Source organism: Rhinopithecus roxellana, chromosome 19 (assembly GCF_007565055.1).
Source record: "Rhinopithecus roxellana isolate Shanxi Qingling chromosome 19, ASM756505v1, whole genome shotgun sequence".
In the NCBI taxonomy this organism is placed as follows: domain Eukaryota; kingdom Metazoa; phylum Chordata; class Mammalia; order Primates; family Cercopithecidae; genus Rhinopithecus; species Rhinopithecus roxellana.
The window spans coordinates 67,515,278-67,538,092 of NC_044567.1; the positions used below are offsets into that span (position 1 = coordinate 67,515,278).

The window sequence follows — 22,815 nt, forward strand, 5'->3', positions numbered from 1 at the left end:
AGTAGCTGGGACTACAGGTGTGTGCCACCACGCCCAGCTAATGTTTGTATTTTTAGTAGAGACAGGGTTTTGCCATGTTGGCTGGGCTGGTCTTGAACTCCTGACTTTGGATGATCCGCCCACCTCGGCCTCTCAAAGTGTGGGATTACGAACGCGCCACCATGCATTTTTAGTAGAGATGGGGTTTCACTGTGTTGGCCAGGTTGGTCTCGAACTCCTGACCTCATGATCCACCTGCCTCAGCCTCCCAAAGTGCTGGGATTGTAAGTGTGAGCAACTGCACCCGGCCTTTTTTTTTTTTTTGAGATGGAGTTTCACTCTTGTCGCCCACTCTGGAGTGCAATGGAGCCATCTTGGCTCACTGCAACCTCCGCCTCCCAGGTTCAAGCAATTATCCCGCCTTGGCCTCCTGAGTCGCTGGAACCACGGGTGTGCATCACCAGGTCAGGGTAATTTTTTGGATTTTTAGTAGAGACAGGGTTTCAACATGTTGGCCAGGCTGGTCTTGAACTCCTGACCTCAGGTGATCTGCCCGTCTCAGCTTCCCTAAGTGCTGGGATTACAGGCGTGAGCCACCGAGCCCAGCCAAGGCAAAGTGTTTTGTTAACTATTGTGACATGTTTCAAAATCTAGCTTCAAGGCTGGCCTTGGCCAGTGAGGAGATCTGTGACTGCAAACACCTAGGCGTTCTGTGAAAAGACATGACTGCAAAAAGAGCACACGTACAATCACCAGCACTGAGACAAAGGCCGAGTACACACAGCATGCACCCAAGACCATGCAATGCCAGCCAAGGAGAAAGATGCACTGCTACCTTTTTTCATGGTAACAAACATGAAACTAAGCAGGAATGGCACATTTATTAATAAAGAACATGAAAAGATGGTTCCTGGACACTAGGAAGAATCACCAACACTGGACACTAAAAGAATAGGCAAGTTACCTCTTCTCCCCATGATCCTTTATCTTTATAGATAAATCACCATGCCTGAATGAGCCCACACATCTTACATGCATTTTTTGACCCAAGTGTTTATATAGACAGGGTCCCATGCAAAATAATTATTTGCCTGGGGCCCTGCACACCCTAGAGGCAGCCCTTGGCACTGGTTCTGATGGTGCTGGTTCCACTGCTGGGCTGGCTGTGTTATCAGGTATTTGCAGTGGGGTGGCAATGGCAATGGGGTATACACCTGAACCGTACAGGTGCTCCTCAACTTATGGGGTTACATTCCAATAAACTCATCATTAAGCTGAAAATATCATAAAGTCAAAAATGCATATGATACACCTAACCTATCGAACATCACAATCTAGCCTGGCCTACCTTAAACATGCTGAGAACACTGTGGTATCCTACACTGGGCAAGAGAGTCAAACACAAAGCTTATTTTATAATACAGTGTTGACTATCTCATGTAATCTAATGAATACTGTACTGACAGTGAAAAGCAGAACGGTTGTATGGGAGCTTGAAGTATAGCTATTGAATGCATGTCACTTTTGCACTATCCTAAGGTTGAACGTCCTAAGTCAAACCACTGTCTGTTCCTCTGCAGCCGCTATACACAGGCAGGGGCTGGCCCTAACATGGTCATGGAGGACTGTTGCTGTGGATGGCACGGGGCTGCTGGTTTTCATGCTGGAGCCGAGGATGCTGCCATCCCTGTAGCTACTGCATCCTTGTGCTGCTGCTGGCCCACAGGGGCTCTGAGCAGAGATGTCATCAGGCGAGGGCAGAGCTGTGGAGGTGGTGGCTGTTGCTGGGGTCCAACTGTAGTGACCTGGTTGCTATTCCCCAGGGCTGTTATTCCCAGCAGTTACCACTGCCCCTGCCGCACCTGAACTCTCCTCAGTAGTTGCCTCCCTCACTGGTTTCCCTGTGGCCTCAGCTCAGACCCTCGTCTCTCCATCCCAGCTGTCCCAGCGGGTCCTGAAAGCCTGAGGAGTCCCCACGGCAGGGAAATGAAAAATGGTGCAAGGTGGGGACTTCCTGCAGTGACACATAAACCAAACTTATCCCTACAGGCACAGCCAAACATCAGAGGTTTCCCAAGGAAATAAAAGCTATGGAGAGAAACACATGCTTACCTTATAGGGCATAGATTCAAAGAAGATGGACGTGGCAGAGATTTTCTTCTTGTCTGTCATGAACCCATGGGTCAGGTGGCCCCCATCTGGCAGGTCCAGGCCCATGATGCGCCCATGGGGTTCCACCAGGGCAGTGTACACAGCGAAGTTTGCAGGGGAGCCTGAAACGAGTGGGCCAAAAGAGACACGATTATTTCTAACCGAGGTACCAAGTGGCATCCGGGACCTTGGCCACTAAGCCTTCACCCAGGAGTGGCAAGAACAGGCCTCGTGCCTTCCCTGAGCTCCAGGAGGTGCCCCTTCACCATCAGCCTTGAAAGGGGAAGTTCAGAGACAGGGCACTACCTGGGAGGGGTACAGAGCTGGGAGCCCAAGGGCAATACAAAGAGATGCATGGCTTATCTTTTATTTATGGCAGTCTTTTTTTTTTGTTTGTTTTTGAGATGGAGTTTCGCTCGTTGCCCAGGCTGGCATGTAATGGCTCAGCGCAACCTCTGCATCCCAGGTTCAAGCAATTATCTTGCCTCAGCCTCTGAGTAGCTGGGATTACAGGCATGCACCACTACACCCAGCTAATTTTTGTATTTTCAGTAGAGACCAGGTTTCTCCATGTTGGTCAGGTGGTCTTGAACTCCCGGCCTCGTGATCTGCCTGCCTCTGCCTCCCAAAGTGCTGGGATTACAGGCGTGAGCCACCATGCCCGGCCTATGGCAGTCCTTCTTAGGATGCTTCTTGGTGCATGTCAGCCCTGGGGGATGCACATGATGACGCTGCACCAGGCCATATGGATGAGACAATCACCTGAGTAGGGCTGGACGTTGACCCCCCAGCACTGTGGGTCCAGCTTATAGGCCTGCAGGGCTCGCTTCTGACAGAGGGTCTCTAGTTCATCAATAAACTCAGTCCCGCCATAGTATCTGTGGGAGGAGAGTAGGAGACTTAGATCCAATCAGACCCGGAAAATCTGTGCTTCACAGAGGCCAAAGAAGCTGAGGGGTGGGACAGTGAAACTAAAGTGGAGAGAAGTAATGAGAAGAGCTTGTTAACATGCAGATGCTGAAGCCAGCATGATCAAGTGTTCCACCAATGCCTCTGGAATCTAGAGTCAAGAGACCAAACCAGTTGTGCAACTTGGAGCAAGTATCTCATCTATAAAAAGAGGGGGTTTTGGCCAGGAGAGGTGGCACAAGCCTATAATCCCAGCACTTTGAGGGGCCAACGAAGGATTGCTCGAGCCCAGGAGTTTGAGACCAGCCTGGGCAATATAGCAATACCCTCATCTCTACAAAAAATTTCAAAAATTAGCCAGGTGTGGTGGTGTGTGCCCATAGTCCCAGCTACGTGGGAGGCTGAGGAGGGAAGATTCACTTGGGCCCAGGAGGTAAAGGCTGCAGTGAGCTGTGATCACACCACTGGACTCCAGCCTGGGCAACAGAGTGAGACCCTGTCTCAAACAAAAAAAAAGGAAAGAAATCCTATCACATGCTATTAATACAACAGGGATGAGTCTGAGAACATTATGCTAAGTGAAACAAACCAGTCACCAAAAGACAAGCACTGTATGATTCAACTTTTATGAGGTCCCTAAAGTAGTTAAGCTCATAGAGGCAGAAAATAGAATGGTGGCTGCCAGAAGATGGGGGAACAAGGTCTAGAGAGTTTGTTTTTTTGACTTTTTGCATTTCTAATGAAATTTTACTTTCCATTTAATAACTGCATATCAAAATTTATCATATATTTATGTTTTTATTACCTATTATTTATTATATTGATAAGCACTAAAAACTACTGGGTTCAAGCCAGTAATTTTTTTTTTTTTTTTTTTGAGACAGTCTCGCTCTGTCGCCCAGGCTGGAGTGCAGTGGCGTGATCTCGGCTCACTGCAACCTCTGCCTCCTGGGTTCAAGCAATTCTCCTGCCTCAGCCTCCTGAGTAGCTGGGATTATAGGCACATGCCACCAGGCCTAGCTAATTTTTGTATTTTTAGTAGCGATGGGGTTTCACCATGTTGGTCAGGCTGGTCTCGAACAACTGACCTCGTAATCCAACTGCCTCAGTCTCCCAAAGTGCTGGGATTACAGGCGTGAGCCACCATGCCTGGCCTAAACCAGTAATTTTTTTTTTTTTTTTTTTGAGATAGAGTTTCCCACTTGTTGCCTAGACTGGAGTACAATGGCACAATCTCGCCTCACTGCACCCTCCACCTCCTGGGTTCAAGCGATTCTCCTGCTTCAGCCTCCTGAGTAGCTGGGACTACAGGTGTCCACCACCATGCCTGGCTAATTTTTGTATTTTCAGTAGAGACAGGGTTTCTCCATGTTGGCCAGGCTGGTCTTGAACTCCCGACCTCAGGTTATCTGCCCGCCTCCGCCTCCCAAAGTGCTGGGATTACAGGCGTGAGCCACTGCACACAGCCTAACCAATAATTTTTAGCTTTTAGACCCTGTGATCACGAAAAGCTTTTTTTTATTTTTTTTTTATTTTTTTTAATTTTTTTTTATTTTTGAGACGGAGTCTCGCTCTGTCGCCCAGGCTGGAGTGCAGTGGCCAGATCTCGGCTCAGTGTAAGCTCCGCCTCCCGGGTTTACGCCATTCTCCTGCCTCAGCCTCCCGAGTAGCTGGGACTACAGGCGCCCGCCACCTCGCCCGGCTAATTTTTTTTAATTTTTTAGTAGAGACGGGGTTTCACCGGGTTAGTCAGGATGGTCTCGATCTCCTGACCCCGTGATCCGCCCGTCTCGGCCTCCCAAAGTGCTGGGATTACAGGCTTGAGCCACCACGCCCGGCCGAAAAGCTTTTTTTTAAAAAAATAAAAAAATAAGAGACAGGGTCTTGTTCTGTCACCCAGGCAGGAGTGCAGTGGTGAAATCATAGCTTACTGCAGCCTAGAACTCCTAGGCTCAAGCAATCTTCCCCTGCCTCAGGCTCCTGAGGAGTTGGGGCTACAAGCCCATGTGTACCACACCCAACTAATTTTTTACTTTTTTGCAGAGAAAGGGTCTCCTTATGTTGCCAAGGCTGGTCTCAAACTCCTGGTCTCAAGCGATCTTCCCATCTCAGGCTCCCAAAGTGTTAGGATTACAGGTGTGAGCCATTGTGGACTGTCACAAAAAGCTTAAAAATTAAAATATAAATGTATTTCCTTTTGTTTTTTAAAAAATGTAACATAAAATTTCCCATTAAAAAAAATCACATTATACACTGTAAATTCATCTAATTTTTTTTTTTTTTTCTTGAGACAGAGTCTTGTTCTGTCACCCAGGCTGGAGTGCAATGGCGCGATCTTGGCTCACTGCAACCTCTGCCTCCTGGGTTCAAGCAATTCTCCTGCCTCAGCCTCCCAAGCAGCTGAGACTAAAGGTGCGCACCACCACGCCTAGCTAATTTTTTGTATTTTTAGTAGAGACGGGGTTTCACCATGTTGCCTAGACTGGTCTTGAACTCCTGAGCTCAGGGAATCTGCCTGCCTCGGCCTCCCAAAGTGCTAGGATTACAGACATGAGCTACCACGCCTGGCCCTAATGTGGTATTTTGGCATATGTATACATTGTGAGATGATTAAGTCAAGCTAATTATCATATCCATCATCTCATGTACTTTTTTTCTAAGACAGAGTCTCGCTCTGTTGCCCAGGCTGGAGTGTAGTGGCGCAATCTTGGCTCACTGCAACCTCTGCCTCCCGGGTTCAAGCAATCCTCACACCTCAGCCTTCTGAGTAGCTGGGATTACAGGTGTGCACCACAATGCCTGGCTAAATTTTGTATTTTTAGTAGAGCCAGTGTTTGACCATGCTGGCCAGACCAGTCTCGAACTCCTAGCCTCGAGTGAGCTGCCCACCTCGGCCTCCCAAAGTGCTGGGATTACATGCGTGAGCCACCGCGCCCAGCCGATCATTTCTCATATGCTGATTAGCAGAAGTTATTATTTAATGGATACAGAGTTTCATTTCTGCAAGATAAAAAAGTTCTGGGGATGGGTGGTGGTGATGGTTACACAACAATGTGCATACACATAATGTCACTGAGCTGTACACTTAAAAAATAGTTAAGGCCGGGCGCGGTGGCTCAAGCCTGTAATCCCAGCACTTTGGGAGGCCGAGACGGGCGGATCACGAGGTCAGGAGATCGAGACCATCCTGGCTAACACGGTGAAACCCTGTCTCTACTAAAAAATACAAAAAACTAGCCGGGCGAGGTGGCCGGCGCCTGTAGTCCCAGCTACTCAGGAGGCTGAGGCAGGAGAATGGTGTAAACCCGGCAGGAGGAGCTTGTTTCCCAGGCTGCAGTTCCAGGCTGCAGTGAGCTATGACTGCACTACTGCACTCCAGCCTGGGAAACAGAGCAAGACCCTGTCTCCAAAAAAAAAGGTTTAAATTGCCAGCCTAACTAACATGGTGAAACCCTGTCTCTACTAAAAATACAAAAAATAGCCAGAAATGGTGGCACCGTGCCTGTAATCCCAGCTACTTAGGAGGCACAAGAATCGTTTGAACCCAGGAGGCAGAGGCTACAGTGAGCCAAGATCGGGCCACTGGACTCCAGCTTGGGCAAGAGAGTGAGACCCCATCTCAAAAAAATAAAAAAGAGAAAGAAACTATACCCTATATGTTATATATATTTTTATTTTACCACAATTAGAGGGGGTTTCTATTGAACTGTACATTTTAAATGGGTAAACTTTACAGCCCATGATACATTTCAAAACTGTTAAAAAATCTTTTTAGGCAAGGAATGGCGGCTCATGCCTATCATCTCAGCACTTTGGGAGGCCAAGGCAGGCAGAACATTTGAGGTCAGGAGTTCAAGACCAGCCTGGTCAACATGGTGAAACCCTGTCTCTATTAAAATTACAAAAAAATGAGCGGGCATGGTGGCATACGTCTGTAGTCCCAGCTACTTGGGAGGCTGAGGTGGGAGGATGGGTTGAGCCTGAGAGGTGGAGGTTGCAGTGTGCCAAGGTTGCACCACTGCAGTTCAGCATGGGCAACTGAACAAGACTATATAAAAAAACAAGGCCGGGCGCGGTGGCTCAAGCCTGTAATCCCAGCACTTTGGGAGGCCGAGACGGGTGGATCACGAGGTCAGGAGATCGAGACCATCCTGGCTAACACGGTGAAACCCCGTCTCTACTAAAATATACAAAAAACTAGCCGGGCGAGGTGGCGGGCGCCTGTAGTCCCAGCTACTCGGGAGGCTGAGGCAGGAGAATGGCGTAAACCCGGGAGGCGGAGCTTGTAGTGAGCTGAGATCAGGCCACTGCACTCCAGCCTGGGCGACAGAGCGAGACTCCGTCTCAAAAAAAAACAAAAAAAAAAAAAAAAAAAAAAAAAAAAAAAAAAACAAAACTGGGGCTGGGTGCAGTGGCTCACGCCTGTAATCCCAGCACTTTGGGAGGCCGAGGCAGGCAGATCACAAGGTCAGGAGATTGAGATCATCCTGGCTAACATGGTGAAACCCCGTCTCTACTAAAAATACAAAAAAATTAGCAGGGTGTGGTGGCGAGTGCCTGTAGTCCCAGCTACTCCGGGGGCTGAGGTAGGAGAATGGTGTGAACCCGGGAGGCGGAGCTTGCAGTGAGCCGAGATGGCACCACTGCACTCCAGCCCGGGCGACAGAGCAAGACACCCTCTCAAAAAAAAAAAAAAAGAAAGAAAGATACAGGCCAGGCATTGTGGCTCACGCCTGTTATCTCAGCACTTTGGGAGGCCGAGGTGGGCGGATTACCTGGGGTCAGGAGTTCAAGACCAGCTTGGCCAATATGGTGAAACCCTGTCTCTACTAAAAATACAAAAATCAGCTGGGAATGGTAGTGGGCACCTGTAATCCCAGCTGCTCGGGAGGCTGAGGCAGGAGAATCACTTGAATCCAGGAGGTAGAGGTTGCAGTGAGCTGAGATCACCCCACTGCACTCCAGCCTGGTCATCGCAGTGCGATTCAGTCTCAAAAAAAAAAAAAAATTAAAGTAATTACATGTAATGGCTCATGTCTGTAATCTCAGAGATTTGGAAGGCTGAGGTGGGAGAACTGCTTGAGGCCAGGAGTTCAAGACCAGCTGGGCAACATAGTGAGATATCAGCGCTACAAAATATTTTAAAAATGAGCTAAGTATAGTGGCTTGCACCTGTAGTCCTAGCTACTTGGAAGGCTGAGGTGGGAGGATCACTTGAGCCCGGGAGTTGGAGATTGCAGTGAGCTTTGATTATACCACTGCACTTCAGCTGGAGCAACAGAGTGAGACCCTATCTCTAAAAAAAAAAAAATAGGCTGGGCCAGGTGTGGTGGCTCACATTTGTAATCCCAGGACTTTGGGAGGCCGAGGTGGGCGGATCACCTGAGGTCAGGAGTTGGAGACCAGCCTGACCAACATGGAGAAACCCCATCTCTACTAAAAATACAAAATTAGCCAGGCGTGGTGGTGCATACCTGTATTCCCAGCTATTGGGGAGGCTGAGGCAGGAGAATTGCTTGAACCCAGGAGGTGGAGGTTGTGGTGAGCCGAGATTGCACCATTGCACTCCACCCTGGGCAACAAGAGCAAAACTCTGTCTCAAAAAAATAAAAATAAATAAAAAATAAATAGGCCAGATGTGGTGGTTCACACTTGTAATCCTAGTAATATGGAAGGCTAAAGTGGGAAGACTGCTTGAGGCCAGGAGTTTGAAATCAGCCTGGGCAACATAGCAAGACCTTGTGTCTGTTAAAAATTAGCCTGGTGTGGTGGCACGCACCTGTAGTCCTAGCTACAGAGAGGCTGGGGCAGGAGGATTGCTTGAGTCCAGGAGTTTGAGGCTGTAGTGAGTTGAGATTGCACCACTGCATGCCAGCCTGGGCAAGACAACGAGACCTTGTCATTCATTTATTCATACATACATAACTATTTTTTTTAAGCCCAGAACTTTAAGTTTGTATCAAGCAAAGTCGTTAATGTTAGGTCAATATTGTTTTCTTTTTTTTTTTTCTGAGATAGAATATTGCTCTGTCTCCCAAGCTGGAGTGCAGTGGTGCAGTCTCAGCTCACTGCAACCTCTCTCTGCCTCCGAGTTCAAGCAATTCTCCTACCTCAGCCTCCAGAGTAGCTGGGGTTACAGGCATGCGCCTCCACATCTGGCTAATTTTTGTATTTTTAGTAGAGACGGGGTTTTGACATGTTGGCCAGGCTGGTCTCGAACTCCTGACCTCAGGTGATCCACCTGCCTCAGCCTCCCGAAGTGCTGGGATTACAGGTGTGAACCACCACACCTTGCCTATTGTTTTCAAATATTGCCTCGATTATAAATAATGTTCCAAAGATAGATTAATATTAAATTATATTAATAAAATCTAATAATGAAAACATGTAATAATTGCCTTTTAAAAGAGCCCTTTAATTGGCTGGGCGCAGTGGCTCACGCCTGTACTCCCAGCACTTTGGGAGACTGAGGCGGGTGGATCATAAGGTCAGGAGATCAAGACCAGCTTAGCCGACATGGTGAAACACCGTCTCTACTAAAAATACAAAAAATTAGCTGGGGGGTGGTGGCGTGCAGCTGTAGTCCCAGCTATTCGGGAAGCTGAGGCAGGAGAACTGCTTGAACCTGGGAGGTGGAGGTTGCAGTGAGCCGAGATTGTGCCACTACACTCCAGCCTGGCAACAGTGATACTCCGTCTTAGAAAAAAAAAAAAAGAAAGCCCTTTAACGTGAATACACGATGTAATTACACTTCTATTTAAGTTGTGGTTTTTTTTTTTTTTTTTTTTTTTTTACTTTAGAAACAGGGTCTCATTCTGTCACCCCAGCTGGAGTGCACTGGCAAAATAATAGCTCGCTGCAGCCTTTGATCTCCTGGGCTCAAGCAATACTCCACCTCAGTCTCTTGAGTAACTGAGACTACAGGTGCATGCCACCATGCCTGGCTAATTTTTAAATTTTGTTTTGGAGACAGCATCTCACTATATTGCCCAGGCTGGTCTCAAATTCCTAGCCTCAAATGATCCTCTGCCCTGGCCTCTTAAAGCACTGAGATTACAGGGGTGAGCCACCACACTCAGTCCCCTTCTTAAAAATGTAGAAAACATCACCCCTTGCCCGATACATTGCTGTGAGAATCAAATGAAATATTAGTTGTGAAAACACCTGGTGTGGATCGGGTGCAGTGGCTCATAGCTCTAATCCCAGCACTCTGGGAGGCTGAGGTGGGTGGATCGCTTGAGCTCAGGAGATGGAGATCAGCCTGGGCAACATGGTGAAACTCTGTGTCTCTACAAAAAATTAGCTGGGTGTGGTGGTGTGTGCCTACAGTCCCAGTGACTCAGGAGGCTGAGGTGGGAGGATGGCTTGAGTTCAGGAGGCCAAGGCTACAGTCAACCTTGATCACACCACTGCACTTCAGCCTGGGTGAGAGACACACCATGTCTCAAAAAGAAAAAAAAAAGAAAGAAAGAAAACACCTGGTGTTAACAAAATACCTTAGCCTGAAAGAAGAAAGGAAAAAGAAAGGAGAGAGAAAGAAAGAAAGAAAACACCTGGTGAATTTTTCAAGTCACAATACAAAAGTTAGTTATTCACAGTAGGAGAAAGACAATGCCTTCAACTTGATTCTGTCTTCTACATAGAGCTTCAGGGGCATCTCAGGACAAAATGGCAATTCCTTCTCCAAGAGTGACCTTTCTTTCCATTTCCTTTGGGACAAAAATCCACACATTTGCAAAAGCCATGTCTAATTCTGTAATTTCTTTTCTTTGCCTGATGATGACGGCAAAAAACGAAAACGAATATAACACTGTAATTCTGAGGGTGAAAGAGTTAACTGAAAGCCACTGCATGTGTAAATCCAACATTTATAATGCAGAAATGGTTTCCAGTATTACAGATTCAGCCTCCACTTCCACACCATTTCCAATACAGACTCGATGACTCACATGGCAATGGCCACCTTCTGCAGCCTCCCTCAGATGACACTGACCTTTTCTAGACAGAGGCCACACACCAGTCCAGTGGCTCAATACTCCTTACAAACTGGCCTATTTTTCTAGAAAGCCCCCAGAGGACTATGAAATGTGCCCTGGAGTACACCTGCGCCGAGCTCTTCAGTGTTATCACATGCTGGGAATAAAAGAGTTACGTCAGAGAGCAGGTGTGGAACAGAAATCCTACAGTTGGGAAGCTTGCTGTTTTCTGAAATTTCCAAATTGTTTAGGTCCTAGGCTGATTCAATACTCCCTATGACTGTGGCAGAACCAGGCCTTTGAAGAGATTCACATACCTCTGGCCCGGGTACCCCTCAGAGTATTTGTTATTTAAGCAAGAGCCTAGGGCCTCCAAAACTGCTCGGCTGGCGAAATTCTCCGAGGCAATCAGCTCCAATCCAACCCTCTGCCGGTTACTCTCCTTCTTAATGATGTTGTAAACCTTAGGAGAAGAAAACAGATGCTTGATATTTGGAAATTTTAGTTTAAAATTTTGCTCTGATCCAAATTACAGCCTCCTAAAGGGAAAAGACACTCTTTCACATTAATATTGATGGTGCCTTCAGAAGCTGACCTTAATCCAAATAACATCAAGGACTCTCATAACACTTAAGGAATAGAATGAATCCTCCTCAAAGGTTTTAGTATCTGAGAAAGCACTAATCAATGAACTAAGAAAAACAAAATGGGCCGGGCACAGTGGCTCAAGCCTGTAATCCAAGCACTTTGGAAGGTCAAGGCGGGCGGATCACAAGGTCAGGAGATCCAGATCATCCTGGTTAACACGGTGAAACCCCGTCTCTACTAAAAATACAAAAAAAATTAGCCAGGCATGGTGGTGGGTGCCTGTAGTCCCAGCTACTTAGGAGGCTGAGGCTGGAGAATGGCATGAATCCAGGAGGTGGAGGTTGCAGTGAGCCGAGATCGCGCCATCGCACTCCAGCCTGGGAAATAAGAGCCAGACTTCATCTCAAAAAAAGAAAAACAAAATGACTAAAGAGAAAGTTATCTTTAAGCATCCCATCTAATTTTTAACATCACCATCCTGTTATTTTTATCCCTACATTTCACCAAGTTTCTCCCTCCCTGAACCTTATTCCTTGTTCCTCTTCCTTAAAAGAAAAGATGCTTTAGGCCAGGCACGGTGGTTCACACCTGTAATCCCAGCACTTCAGGAGACTAAGGCAGGTTGATTGAGCCCAGGAGTTCAAGACCAGCCTGGGCAGCATGGTGAAACCCTGCCTCCACCAAAAAACACAAAAAATCAGCCAGGTGTGGTGGCATGCACTTGTAGTCCCAGCAACTCAGGAGGCCAAAGTAGAAGGATCACTTGAGCCCAGGAGGCGGAGGCTGCAGTGAACTGAGGCAAGAGCACGGCACTGTACTCCAGCCTGAGTGACAATGAGACCCTGTCTCAAAAATGAAAAGATATTTCAGCAAATTCATAGAGATAGAAAGTAGATGAGTGACTGACCAGGGTTGGGGAGTTTGGGTTGACTGCTAATGGGTTCAAGGTTTCTTTCTGGGGGGATAAAAATGTTCTAAAATTGACTATGAATATACTAAAAACCACTAAATTGTATGGCAAATGAGTGATATCTCAATAAAGCTTTCATAAAAACAAGGCTGGGCACAGTGGCTCATGCCTGTAATCCCAGCATTTTGGGAGACCGAGGCGGGTGGATCAGCTGTAGTCAGGAGTTCCAGACCATCCTGGCCAACATGGCGAAATCCCATCTCTACTACAAACACAAAACTTAGGCCCAACGTGGTGGCTCATGCCTGTAATCCCAGCACTTTGGGAGGCTGAGACGGGCGGATCACGAGGTCAGGAGGTCAAGACCATCCTGGCTAACACAGTGAAACCCCATCTCTACTAAAAAAAAAAAATATAAAAAATTAGCTGGCGTGGTGGCTGGCGCCTGTAGTCCCAGCCATTTGGGAGGCTAAGGCAGGAGAATGGCGTGAACCTGGGAGGCGGAGCATGCAGTGAGCCGAGATGGAGACATTGCACTCCAGTCTGAGCAACAGAGCAAGACTATGTCTCAAAAAAAAAAAAATAGCCGGGCACGGTGGTGGGTGCCTGTAATCCCAGCTACTCGGGAGGCTGAGGCTGGAGAATCCCTTGAACCCAGGAGGTGGAGGTTGCAATGAGCCAAGATCATGCCATTGCACTCCAGCCTGGGCAACAAGAGTGAAACTCTGTCTCAAAAAAATAAATAAACAAGTAAAATAAAATAAAGGTGTTTCCAGATGTCTAGATAGATCTATATTCCCTGTGAACTGTCAGGAAAGGGTCAACTGTCAGTGATCTCTCCCCTTCTCTGCTTTTCTCCAGAGCACCCTGCACAGTGCTCCACACTTTTGAGAAACCCACAATCTTTAAATTTACTCTCAAAGGATTTGTAGCCATTTTGTCTGCCACCACCTGTAAATCCAGCAGGATAATACTCATTTCAAGGCTGTCCCTAATTAATTTGTAGTTAGAACTAGAGATTTAAACTAAGGCCTCCAACATAAAAATATCTGTGAACACTCCACACAGATCTCACCTCAACATCACTGTCTTTCAGGGGCTGCGCCAGCATCTTGTCATGTGAGGACCACAGGTCAGCATCCTTGGGGGCCCCATTGACTGGCATCTCCATTGCACTGGTTCGAAGCTGCCTAAAAAATGGGAAATACGTGTGTAGCTTCCAGCATTAAATTGATTTTTTTAGTTTATTTATTTATTTTTGAGATGGAGTCTTGCTCTGTTGCCCAGACTGGACTGCAGTGGGGTGATCTCAGCTCACTGCAATCTCCGCCTTCCAGGTTCAAGCGATTCTCCTGCCTCAGCCTTTTGACTACAGGCACGTGCCACCACGCCCGGCTAATTTTGTGTATTTTTAGTAGAGATGGGGTTTCACTGTGTTAGCCAGGATGGTCTCAATCTCCTGAACTTGTGATCCACCTGTGTTGGCCTCCCAAAATGCTGGGATTACAGGCGTCAGCCACCACACCCCACCTATTTATTTTTATTTTTTTGAGACAAGAGTCTCAGTCTGTCACCCAGGCTGGAGTGCAATGGCGTGATCTTGGCTCACTGCAACCTCCGCCTCCTGGGTTCACGTGATTCTCCTGCCTCAGCCTCCCGAGTAGCTGGGACTACAGGTGTGCATCACTATGTCTGGCTAATTTCTGTATTTTTCAGAGATGGAGTTTTACCATGTTGGTCAGGCTGGTCTTGAACTCAAGTGATCTGCCTCCCAAAGTGCTGGGATTACAGGCGTAAGCCGCCATGCCCCACCCCAGCATTACATTTAATCAAAGTTCATCACAACCTGTTAGTTCTATCAAGTTGCTAAACTAATACAATTTTTTAGCCTTTCCCTCAGAATCGCTTGGTAAACATGAGCATATTCTATTGCAAAACCACTGTGTGGAACTTCTGGTTCCTTTCCGAATTGCAGACGTCAGCTCATCTCCCTCAGAAATGAGAACTGACCCTCCTCCCCACTTGCAGGCAGTCCAACTCCGCCTCCTCTCAGCCAAACTTCTCATGGGTATAGCTTATCTCCCACAACTAAACTAAATTCCATGAAGGTAAGGACTGAGTGTTACTTTTTTAAAAATCACCTGCGGTACCCAACACCGCTATATATGAAGAATACTTTCCGGCCAGGTGTGGTGGCTCATGCCTGTAATTACAGCACTTTGGGAGGCCGAGGTGGGCAGATCATGAGGTCTGGAGTTCAAGACCATACTGACCAACATGGTGAAACCCTGTCTCTACTAAAAATACAAAAAATGAGCTGGACGTGGTAGCACGCACCTGTAGTCCCAGCTACTCGGGAGGCTGAAGCAGAAGAATCGCTTGAACCTGGGAGGCGGAGCTTGTGGTGAGCCGAGATCACACCACTGCACTCCAACCTGGCCACAGAGCAAGACTCCGTCTCAAAAAAAAAAAAAAAAAAAGAGTATTTTCCAAATGACTGAACAGATGAATCATTGACTTGAACTGGCAGGCTCTCATAACATAGTAAATATTCACTATTTAGCAACTTTTCCAAAGATTTTTTTGGGACAAACAAGTTAATGATGAACAGGATATAGGCAGTTGGGATCATCCTTCCAGGATGATCACCAGTAGTATTTTATAAATGATAATGTAAGTACAGCAAATAGCACCTATTCACTCAGTCTGGACACATTTCTCCAGGCTCCAGAAAAATGTAAATGGGAATTTTGCTATAAGAAGGGCCTCAAAAATCTCTATATGATTTTTGAATATATAAGGACTTCATTTTAATCCTAGCAACACTTTAATGTGTTAATGTATTTCATACTTCAAATAATGAAAATGAGGCTCAGGGCCAGGCATGGCAACTCACACCTGTAATCCCAGCACTTTGGGAGGCCAGGAGTTCAAGACCAGCCTGGGCATGGCTACAAAAAAAAAAAAAATTAGCTGGGCATGGTGGGATGGGCCTATAGTCCTAGCTACTGAGTCTAGGACTCTTAAAAAAAAAAAAAAGAACTAAAGAAAGAAAAATAAGCGAGGTTAGAAAAGTAAAATATTGCGGCATGGCGCAGTGGCTCACGCCTGTAATCCCAGCACTTTAGGAGGCCAAGGTGGGCAGATCACAAGGTCAGGAGATCGAGACCATCCTATCCAACACCGTGAAACCCCATTTCTACTAAAAATACAAAAATTATCCGGGCATAGTGGCAGGCGCCTGTAATCCCGGCTACCCGGGAGGCTGAGGCAGGAGAATTGCTTGAACCCGGGAGTCGGAGGTTGCAGTGAGCCAAAACCGCCACTGCACTCCAGCCTGGCGACAGAGCGAGACTCTGTTTCAAAGAAAAGTAAAATATCTTAGCCCAGGGCTGTACAACAAGTTAGCCACAGAGATAGGACTCAAAACCCCAAAGCACATGCTCTAAGTACTCCACAGAGTTCCTGTGAAGCTGTTAGTTAAAATATGTACTTGGGCTGGGTGTGGTGGCTCATGCCTGTAATTCCAGCACTTTGGGAGGCTGAGGCAGGAGGATCACTTGAGCCCAGGAGTTCAAGACTGGCCTGGGCAACATGGCGAAGCCCCATCTCTACAAAAAATACAAATTATTAGCTGGTGGTGGCGGCATGCATCTGTAGTCCCAGCTATTCAGGAGGCTGAGGTGGGAGGATCACCTGAGCCTGGAAGCTAGAGGTTGCAATGAGCCGTGATTGTGGCAGTGCACTCTAGCCTGGGTGACAGAGTAAGACCCTGTGTGGTTTTATTGTTTGTTTGTTTTTTAAAAAAAGGATTTGTTTGAATATAAATCTTCCTAAAGAATTACAGGTTTGGCTAGCCCCAGAGGCTCACGCCTGTAATCCCAGTACTTTGGGAGGCCAAGGCAGGCAGATCACCTAAGGCCAGAAGTTCAAGACCAGTCTGGCCAACATGGTGAAACCCCATCTCTACTAAAAATACAAAAATTAGCCGGGTGTGGTGGCGGGCGCCTGTAATCCCAGCTACTTGGGAGGCTGAGACAGGAGAATTGCTTGAACACGGGAGATGGAGGTTGCAGTGAGCCAAGAACACACCACTGCACTCCAGCCTAGATGACAAAGCAAGACTCCGTCTCAGGGAAGGAAAAAAAAAAGGCCTGGCATGGTGGCTTATGCCTGTAATCCCAGCACTTAGTGGGGTCAAGGATGGGGGATCCTTTGAACCTAGGAGTTAACCACAGCCTAGGCAACACAGTGAAACCACGTCTCTACAAAAATTTAGAAATTAGGCTGGGCAAGGTGGCTCACGTCTGTAATCCCAGCACTTTGGAAGCCTGAAGTGGGCAGATCAGCTTGAGGCCAGGAGTTTGAGACCAGCCTGGCTAACATGGCTGTCTCTACTAAAAATATAAAAAATTAGTTGGGTGTGGTGGCATACACCTGAAGCATGAGACTTACTTGAGCCTGGGAGGTGGAGGCTGCAGTGAGCCAAGAATGTGCCATTGCACTCCAGTCTGGATGACAGAGTGATATTGTGTCTCAAAAATAAAATTTTTAAAAAAAGGTCAGGCCAGGTGCAGTGGCTCAAGCCTGTAATCCCAGCACTTTGGGAGGCCGAGACGGGCGGATCACAAGGTCAGGAGATCGGGACCATCCTGGCTAACACGGTGAAACCCCGTCTCTACTAAAAAAAAAAAAATACAAAAAACTAGCCGGGCGACGTGGCGGGCACCTATAGTCCCAGCTACTCGGGAGGCTGAGGCAGGAGAATGGCGTGAACCCGAAAGGCGGAGCTTGCAGTGAGCTGAGATCCGGCCGCTGCACTCCAGTTTGGGCAACAAAGCGAGACTCCGTCTCAAAAAAAAAAAAAAAAAAAAACGGTCAGGCACAGTGATTCACGCCTGTAATCCCAGCATTTTGCGGGGCCGAGGCGGGCAGACCACAAGGTCAGGAGGTCAAGACCATCTTGGCCAAAATGGTGAAACCCCATCTCCACTAAAAATACTAAAATTAGCCAGGTGTGGTGGCGCCCGCCTGTAATTCCAGCTACTCAGGAGGCTGAGGCAGGAGAATGGCTTGAACCCGGGAGGTGGAGATTGTAGTGAGCAGAGATTGCACCACTACACTGCAGCCTGGCAACAAAGTGAGACTCCATCTCAAAAAAAAATTTTTTTTGCCAGGCACAGTGGCTCACACCTGTAACCCCAGCACTTTGGGAGGCCAACGCAGGTGGATCACCTGAGGTCAGGAGTTGGAGACTAGCCTGGCCAATATGGCGAAACCCCGTCTCTACTAAAAATACAAAAATTAGACGGGCATAGAGGCAGGCCCCTGTAATCCCAGCTATGTAGGAGGCTGAGGTAGGAAAATCGCTTGAACCCAGGAGGCAGAGGTTGCAGTGAGCCAAGATCACCCCACTGCACTCCAGCCTGGGAGAGAGTGAGACTCAGTCTCAAAAAAAAAAATTAGGCCCAGCGCGGTGGCTCATGCCGGTGATCCTAGCACTTTGGGAGGCCAAGGTGGGCAGATCACAAAGTCAGGAGTTTGAGACCAGCCTGGCCAATATGGTGAAACCCGGTCTCTACTATAAATACAAAAATTAACTGGGTGTGGTGGCCCATGCCTGTAGTCCCAGTTACTCAGGAGGCTGAGGCAGTAGAATTGCTTGAATCCAGGAGGTGGAGGTTGCAGTGAGCCGAGATCGCGCCACTGCACTCCAGCCTGGGTGACAAAGTGAGACTCTGTCTCAAAAAAAAAAAAAAAAAACAGCCGGGCACAGTTGCTCACGTCTATAATCCCAGCACTTTGGGAGGCCAAGGCGGGGAGATCACCCGAGGTCAGGAGTTTGAGACCAGCCTGGCCAGCACGTCGAAACCCTGTATCTTAAAAATACAAAAATTGGCCGGGTGTGGTGGCATGCGCCTGTAGTTACTCAGCTACTCGGGAGGCTGAGGCAGAAGAATCACTTGAACCCGGGAGGAGGAGGTTGCAGTGAGCAAAGACCGCGCCACTGCACTTCAGCTTGGGTGACAGAGCAAGACATCATCTCAGAAAAAAAAAAAAAAAAATTAAAAATTAGCTGGATGACATGATGGTGGACGCCTGTAGTCTCAACTACTTGAGAGGCTGAGGTGAGAGGATTACTTGGGCCCAGGAGGTCGAGGCTGCCAAAAACTATGATTTTGCCACTGCTCTCCAGCCTGGATGACGGAGTGAGACCCTATCTCTCAAAAAGAAAAAAAAAAAAAAAAAAAGTCCAAAATAAGTTTTTGATATCTAAGAGGTCTACTCCACTACTAGCCTACAATGAATTCATTCAATCAACATTTATTGAACAACTCTTATATCCCAGGCACACAGATAGGCACTAAGAATACAGAGGTTACTAAGACAGAGGTCCTGCTCTTATAAGAAACAAATTATAAACAATTAAGAAACACAGGCCAGGCACTGTGGCTCACAACTGTAATCTCAGTACCATGGTAGGCCAAGGCGAGTGGATTAGTTGAGGTCAGGAGTTCAAGACCAGTGTGGCCAACTAGGTGAAACCCTGTCTCTACTAAAAATGCAAAAAAGGCCGGGTGCGGTGGCTCAAGCCTGTAATCCCAGCACTTTGGGAGGCCGAGATGGGCGGATCACGAGGTCAGGAGATCGAGACCATCCTGGCTAACACGGTGAAACCCCGTCTCTACTAAAAACTACAAAAAAATAGCCGGGCGAGGTGGCGGGTGCCTGTAGTCCCAGCTACTCGGGAGGCTGAGGCAGGAGAATGGCGGGAACCCGGGAGGCGGAGCTTGCAGTGAGCTGAGATCCAGCCACTGCACTCCAGCCTGGGCGACAGAGCGAGACTCCGTCTCAAAAAAAAAAAAATAAAAAATAAAAAATAAAAAATGCAAAAATTAGCCAGGTGTGGTGGCACCTACCTGTAATCCCAGCTACTTGTGAGGCTGAGGAAGGAGAATCGCTTGAACCCGGCAGATGGAGGTTGCAGTGAGCCAAGATCACGCCGCTGCACTCCAGCCTGGGTGACAGGACAAGACTCCATCTCAAAAAAAAAAAAAAAAAAAAAAAAAAAAAGAAATACATAAGGCCAGGCATGGTCGCTCATGCTTGTAATCCCAGAACTTTGAGAGGCTGAGGCAAGAAGACCACTTGAGCCCAGGAGTTCAAGACCAGCCTAGGCAACATGGCAAAACCCTGTCTCTACAAAAAAAAATACAAAAAATTACCTGAGCCTGGTGGCGTGCACCTGTATTCTCAGCTACTTTGGGTGGCTGAGGCAGGAGGATTGCTTGAGTCCCAGAGGCTGAGGCTGCAGTGAGCTGAGATTTTCCCACAGCATGCCAGCCTGGGCAAGAGAGGAAGACCCTGTATCAAAAAAAAAAAAGATGCAATAAATGGGTGCAGAGCTACTTCAGACTGGGCCAGGGAATGTCCCTGAACTGAAATCTGAGCCAAGCATGAGATCTGGGATGAGAGCAACCTACACAGTAAACAAGTGCAGCGCACCCCAAGTTCAAAGCCCAAAGGAGAAAGTGTGACTGGCCAAGGTTCAGAAATCAGGCTTGCACACCTGAAGTCTGGGGAGTCACAGGACCACAGGAGTCGAGCAACCTGGGCAACATAGTGAGACCCCTGTCTCTCTAAAAGGAAAAAAAAGCAGCCAGGCGCGGTGGCTCATGTCCGTAATCCCAGCACTTTGGGAGGCCAAGGTGGGTGGATCACTTGAAGTCAGGAGTTTGAGACCAGTCTGGCCAATATGGTGAAACCCTGTGTCTACTAAAAATACAAAAATTAGTCAGGCGCAGTAGTTCACGCCTGTAATCCCAGCACTTTGGGAGGCCGAGGCGGGTGGATCACCTGAGGTCAGGAGTTTGAGACCAGCTGACCAACATGGTAAAACCCCGTCTCAACTAAAAATACAAAAATTAGCTGGGTGTGTGGCACGCACCTGTAACCCCAGCTACTCAGAAGGCTGAGGCAGGATAATCACTTGAACCCAGGAGGTAGAAGTTGCAGTGAGCTGAGATCCTGCCACTGCACTCCAGCCTGGGCAACAGAGCAAGACTCCGTCTCAAAAAAAAAAAAAAAAAATTCAAAAATTAGCCAGGCATGGTGGCATATGCCTGTAATCCCAGCTACTCGAGGGGCTGAGACAGGAGAATAGCTTGAACCAGTGAGGTAGAGATTGCAGTCAGCCGAGATCACGCCACTGCACTCCAGCCTGAGTGACAGAGCTAGACTCCATTTCAAAAAAAAAAAAAGAAAAGAGGAAACTTGGGAATCTTAGGGACATCTTCATTAATATTCTGTAACACCTGGTAAGCCCCCCATCTAACACAGCTCACTGCAACATCAGTCATTACAACAATGGATATTTCTGTAGAGGCACCATTGCTCATGTGTGGCATGATCCTCAATGCCAGGAAAGAGACCTAGTAAGTGAAGTCACCTGCAAGGTCACGAGCCTCCCCATGCCTCCAAATCTTACCTGGGCCTCTGTCACACAAGTGGATCCAGCCAAGGATGTGCTCAGGGAACTACCTTGCTGCACATCTTCTATCTCACACACAGATTTTGGTTCTCTTCTTTACAGAGGAGGAAATTGAGGCCCAGGGAGCTAACTTGTCTAAAGTCATATAAGAGTCAGAATCTGAACTCTGGTTTCTCTTCAGTTCCAAAGCCTTGTCTCAGGACACTGTGCTAAATAAAAACACAATTAACCACTTCCGTTCGTTCCAAGTTTCCCCAAGTAATACTTTTTTTTTTTTTTTTTTTTTTTTTTAGATAGAGTCTCACTCTGTCACTCACGCTGGAGTGCAGTGGTGTGATCTCTGCTCACTGCAACCTCCACCTCGCGGGTTCAAGTGATTCTCCTGCCTCAGCCTTTCCAGTAGCTGCTATTACAGGTGTGTGCCACCACGACCAGCTAGTGTTTTTTGTATTTTTAGTAGAGAAGGGGTTTCACCATGTTGGCCAGGCTGGTCTTGAACTGCTGACCTCAAGTGATCTGTCCGCCTCAGCTTCCCAAAGTGCGGGGATTACAGGCATGAGCCACCGCGCCCGGCCTACAATGTTATTTCTGCAAGAACCTAAACTGATGTTTCCAGTCTATTCTCTGGGTAACTGCCCGATTGAAGGCCCGCATCTGTGCTGACCTCAGCTGGACCAAGAGTCACTTAACTCCCGGAATCTCGAAGCAGAGGCACCAGGCCAAGGACTTCACAGTGAGACATTTGTCTCCTAGAACAGGGGGTAGCAGATTGCGGGCAACAGGAAGAGATCCCCACAGGGATCTGGTGGCACGGGTCAAAAGTGGAGCGACCCTGCGCGTAACGTTTAGGGGCTCAGGCTTTGAGAACCCGCGTTCTATTCTAGGCTCTGCCATTTAAGTTGTCTCCTTTCTCCAAGCCCCACCACCTTCCTCACCTGTAAAATGGGGGAAACGGTACCACTCGACTTGCAGCTTTGCTGTGATGGAGCGAGGCTAGGGGTTGTGTTTAAATTGAAAATGCTCAACGAGAAAAGTGCTCAGTAGAGAGCGGCTACTCACATCCGCTATAAGCCTTCGCATTCCTGCCAAAGGCCAAGGGGCGCCACCCCATCGTACCGAATGTGCTTGGAACCGGGGCGCTGCGGCAGGCCACCGCCCGACCCCCAGCTCAGGCGCGACACAAGTGCTCCCCTCCCGTCGTTCCGGCTGCAGAGTCGGGTACGGCGGGGGACAGCGAGGACGCCGAAGCACCCCCCGGGCTCCGAGACGCCGCGGCCCAAGACCCGAAGCCGCCCACCTACCGGAACACGGCCCGCGCAGGTGCCTAGCGACGTCTCGGTCCTACGCCGCCGCCGGTGCCACCAGAGTCCCAGATCCGCTGACCCAACGCCCCGCGCACCGCCGGGGGCCAGCCACGTGACGGACCGCGCCAACCCCAAACCCCGAACTTGGCGCTGGACAGCTCGCGCTCCGCTAGGTGCACCCCGCGCTCCAGGCTTAGCCTTGGCCCCGCCCCGGAAGGCGCCCAATCAGAGAGCTCAGTCAAGCAGGGGCCGCCACCAAACGCACCCGCGCTATTGGCTGCCGCGGAGCTGCGGGCAGGGCTGGCTGCTCCCGGCCGGCTGGAGGCCTCGTGGTGCAGCTGCGCACCTGGGGCAGGGACCTGTAGGACTGACCCGCTTAGGCTGCAGGTCTGGTGTGTGGACCGAGATTTCCGGGAAGACTGCACAGGGCCTTCCTCACTTAAGCCTGTCACTTGGGCCATGGGATTATGAGTGAATTTTGTTCATGGTACTACTTTTAGTTAACAG

At 48.3% G+C, this 22,815-nt stretch overlaps 1 protein-coding gene across 2 annotated transcripts in view; it reads right to left on the reverse strand.

Moving 5' to 3' along the window:
- The window catches only part of SHMT1 (serine hydroxymethyltransferase 1), a 38,829-nt gene extending 16,328 nt beyond the window's left edge, over positions 1-22,501 (reverse strand). The window contains exons 1-6 of one of the 2 annotated variants that reach the window (XM_030922838.1): positions 22,306-22,501; positions 19,740-19,878; positions 13,589-13,703; positions 11,333-11,478; positions 2,893-3,008; positions 2,092-2,252 (exon numbers count right to left, since the gene is read on the reverse strand). In XM_030922838.1, the coding sequence (XP_030778698.1) occupies positions 2,092-2,252; positions 2,893-3,008; positions 11,333-11,478; positions 13,589-13,684 (519 nt within the window). In that variant the 5' untranslated portion in view covers positions 13,685-13,703; positions 19,740-19,878; positions 22,306-22,501. The remainder of the gene's footprint in view (positions 1-2,091; positions 2,253-2,892; positions 3,009-11,332; positions 11,479-13,588; positions 13,704-19,739; positions 19,879-22,305) is intronic. The other variant, XM_010367774.2, reaches the window with a different exon arrangement.
- Between the last annotated feature and the right edge of the window lie 314 nt (positions 22,502-22,815).